Genomic DNA, 2,088 nt, shown 5'->3' on the forward strand with positions numbered 1-2,088 from the left:
GCCAAGGGAGCAGGCTTGGCAGAATCAGTGGGGAAAGAAGACCCTGTTCAGCTTGACTCTAGTCCGACTTTGTGAAGAGATTTGGTGGGTGTAGCAATAAGTGTAGGCTCAGTGTGTGCTGCTGCATACATTCTTGTGGCGGCGCGTGCGTGCGTGCGTGCTGGGGATGGCAATGAAAGACCTCTCCCATCGAATAAGCAATGTGTATAAAGCAGTTGGATTGGCATTGAAGCACATGCTGACGTGTGGGATCGAGCTCACTTGTCGACATCCTCGGTCGCAGCTGGCTGGCCATTGTCTGCTGCTGCTCCTGCCGCTGCTGTTGCGGTGGGCATGTGGGTGGTGGGCAGTGGTGTTATCAGTCGGAGTGTGTGTGCGACGTGCGACCCGATCTAAAGACATTATCAGGCGGGGTGTTTGACTGGGGCGGTACATCTGTCAAATCGTAACGCAGGTGTCCCAAGATGAGCTCAGCCAGGACAGAAACCTAGCATGGAGTAGAAGTGCACGAGCTCACTTGATTTTGGTTTTCAGTACGAATACACACCGTGAAAGTGTGGCCTATCGATCCTTTTGATAATTCCACCACATTCCAAGTTTGACGCAAGAGTTTTCAGAAAAGTTACCACAGGGATAACTGGTTTGTGGCGGCCAAGTGTTCATAGCTACGCCGACTTTTGATCCTTTGATGTAGGCTCTTCCTATCATTGTCTTGTTCACCCACTAATAGGGAACGTGAGCTGGGTTTAGATGGTCGTGAGAGAGGTTAGTTTTACCCTACTGATGGGCACAGTGCGTGTGATGAGTGAAGTGTAAGCAGGTCGCTGCTATGGTAATCTTGTTCAGCACGAGAGGAATTGCAGGTTCAGATAATTGGTGCATATGCCTGGTCGATCAGCCAATGGTGCGAGGCTACCATCTGAGGGATTAAGACTGAACGCCTCCATGTCTGAATCCCATCCAAAGAGAGAAAAGATACACTACGGCCTCCACATGGTGAGGCAGCTGTAGCACTTTCCATTCGCCGCTTTCCTTCCCACGCAGCCAGCGTGCTGCAACGACCGCGAATGGTCTGGCTGGTAGTGCGAGGCCAGAGCGTAGACCACAAGCACGTGCATCAAATGGTCAGGATGCTGCGTGGAGGTCGATACTATATCCAATTGCAGAATGAGTGTGGAGGCACAAAATTGTGTGTACACAACTTAATGCTTTGTGAATGAGACTTAATTACTCGAGCAGCTATCACACTGCAAGGTATTGAGTCCTATCCCTACCTGACGTAATGATTTGCGTCCGCAGAAACAGCCATATTCACTATCGCGCGGCTTTGTTGCTGCCGTATTCACGCTCCACGCGTATGCATACTGACAGCAAATGTGTTGCGGTGTGCGCAAGCATAATTCCTTACAAAAAATGCAACATGGAGAATGAATAACTTGATCATAAGTAAGCCGCAAATTGCCTGAAATCCAGACAAGCAGACATATTCATAGGTATGCTACCCTACGGATAGGCATTACATCACTTGACAATAGCATAGCAAGAAGTCGATATAAGTGCGCCATGGTCTGTTTTCCTTGACCTCCGATAACTCCATATGCTTAGACGTATCCATGTAAACAGGTGCAATATTGACAGCTGAGACCTGCATGTAGGCTGAAATCAGTTTAAGTTGGCATTCATTCTACTAACTGATTGCAAAAAATCTTGAGAAGCACACAGGGTACATTAATATCCATTTCACGCAAATTGGATGTCTACCGATGCAATACAACGTCTACTTATGTGGAACTCAACCTATCCGTAAGGCACCATACCTAATAATATGCCTGAACCTCAGGAATCCTCCTATTCATTAGTTGAATGGGGCTATACTTAAATAGATTTCTGTGTGTCACCAGATCCAGCTCATTAATATTTTACCTATTTACACGGATTCAAGGCAGACAAATTTAACTATGCTACCCTACGAATAAGCTGAATTCCATATTCGTTGACATGGCATTGCATCAGTTGACATCCACAAATGTATATAGGTGACCCATACTTTGCGTCACTCGACCTCCATCAAATCGATATGCTTAGAAG

At 46.9% G+C, this 2,088-nt stretch overlaps 1 protein-coding gene across 1 annotated transcript; it reads right to left on the bottom strand. All coding sequences in view use genetic code 11, as the record gives it.

The window, feature by feature from the left end:
- Window positions 1–257: 257 nt before the first annotated feature.
- On the bottom strand, window positions 258–1,118 carry EGR_04895 (hypothetical protein; the record flags this gene model as incomplete). Its single annotated transcript, XM_024494144.1, has 2 exons — window positions 258–392; window positions 1,041–1,118. The coding sequence occupies 2 exons, from the start codon at window positions 1,116–1,118 to the stop codon at window positions 258–260; spliced, it is 213 nt and encodes a 70-aa protein (XP_024351381.1).
- Window positions 1,119–2,088: the final 970 nt, after the last annotated feature.

Source organism: Echinococcus granulosus (assembly GCF_000524195.1).
Source record: "Echinococcus granulosus chromosome Unknown EG_S00033, whole genome shotgun sequence".
Lineage (NCBI taxonomy): Eukaryota > Metazoa > Platyhelminthes > Cestoda > Cyclophyllidea > Taeniidae > Echinococcus > Echinococcus granulosus.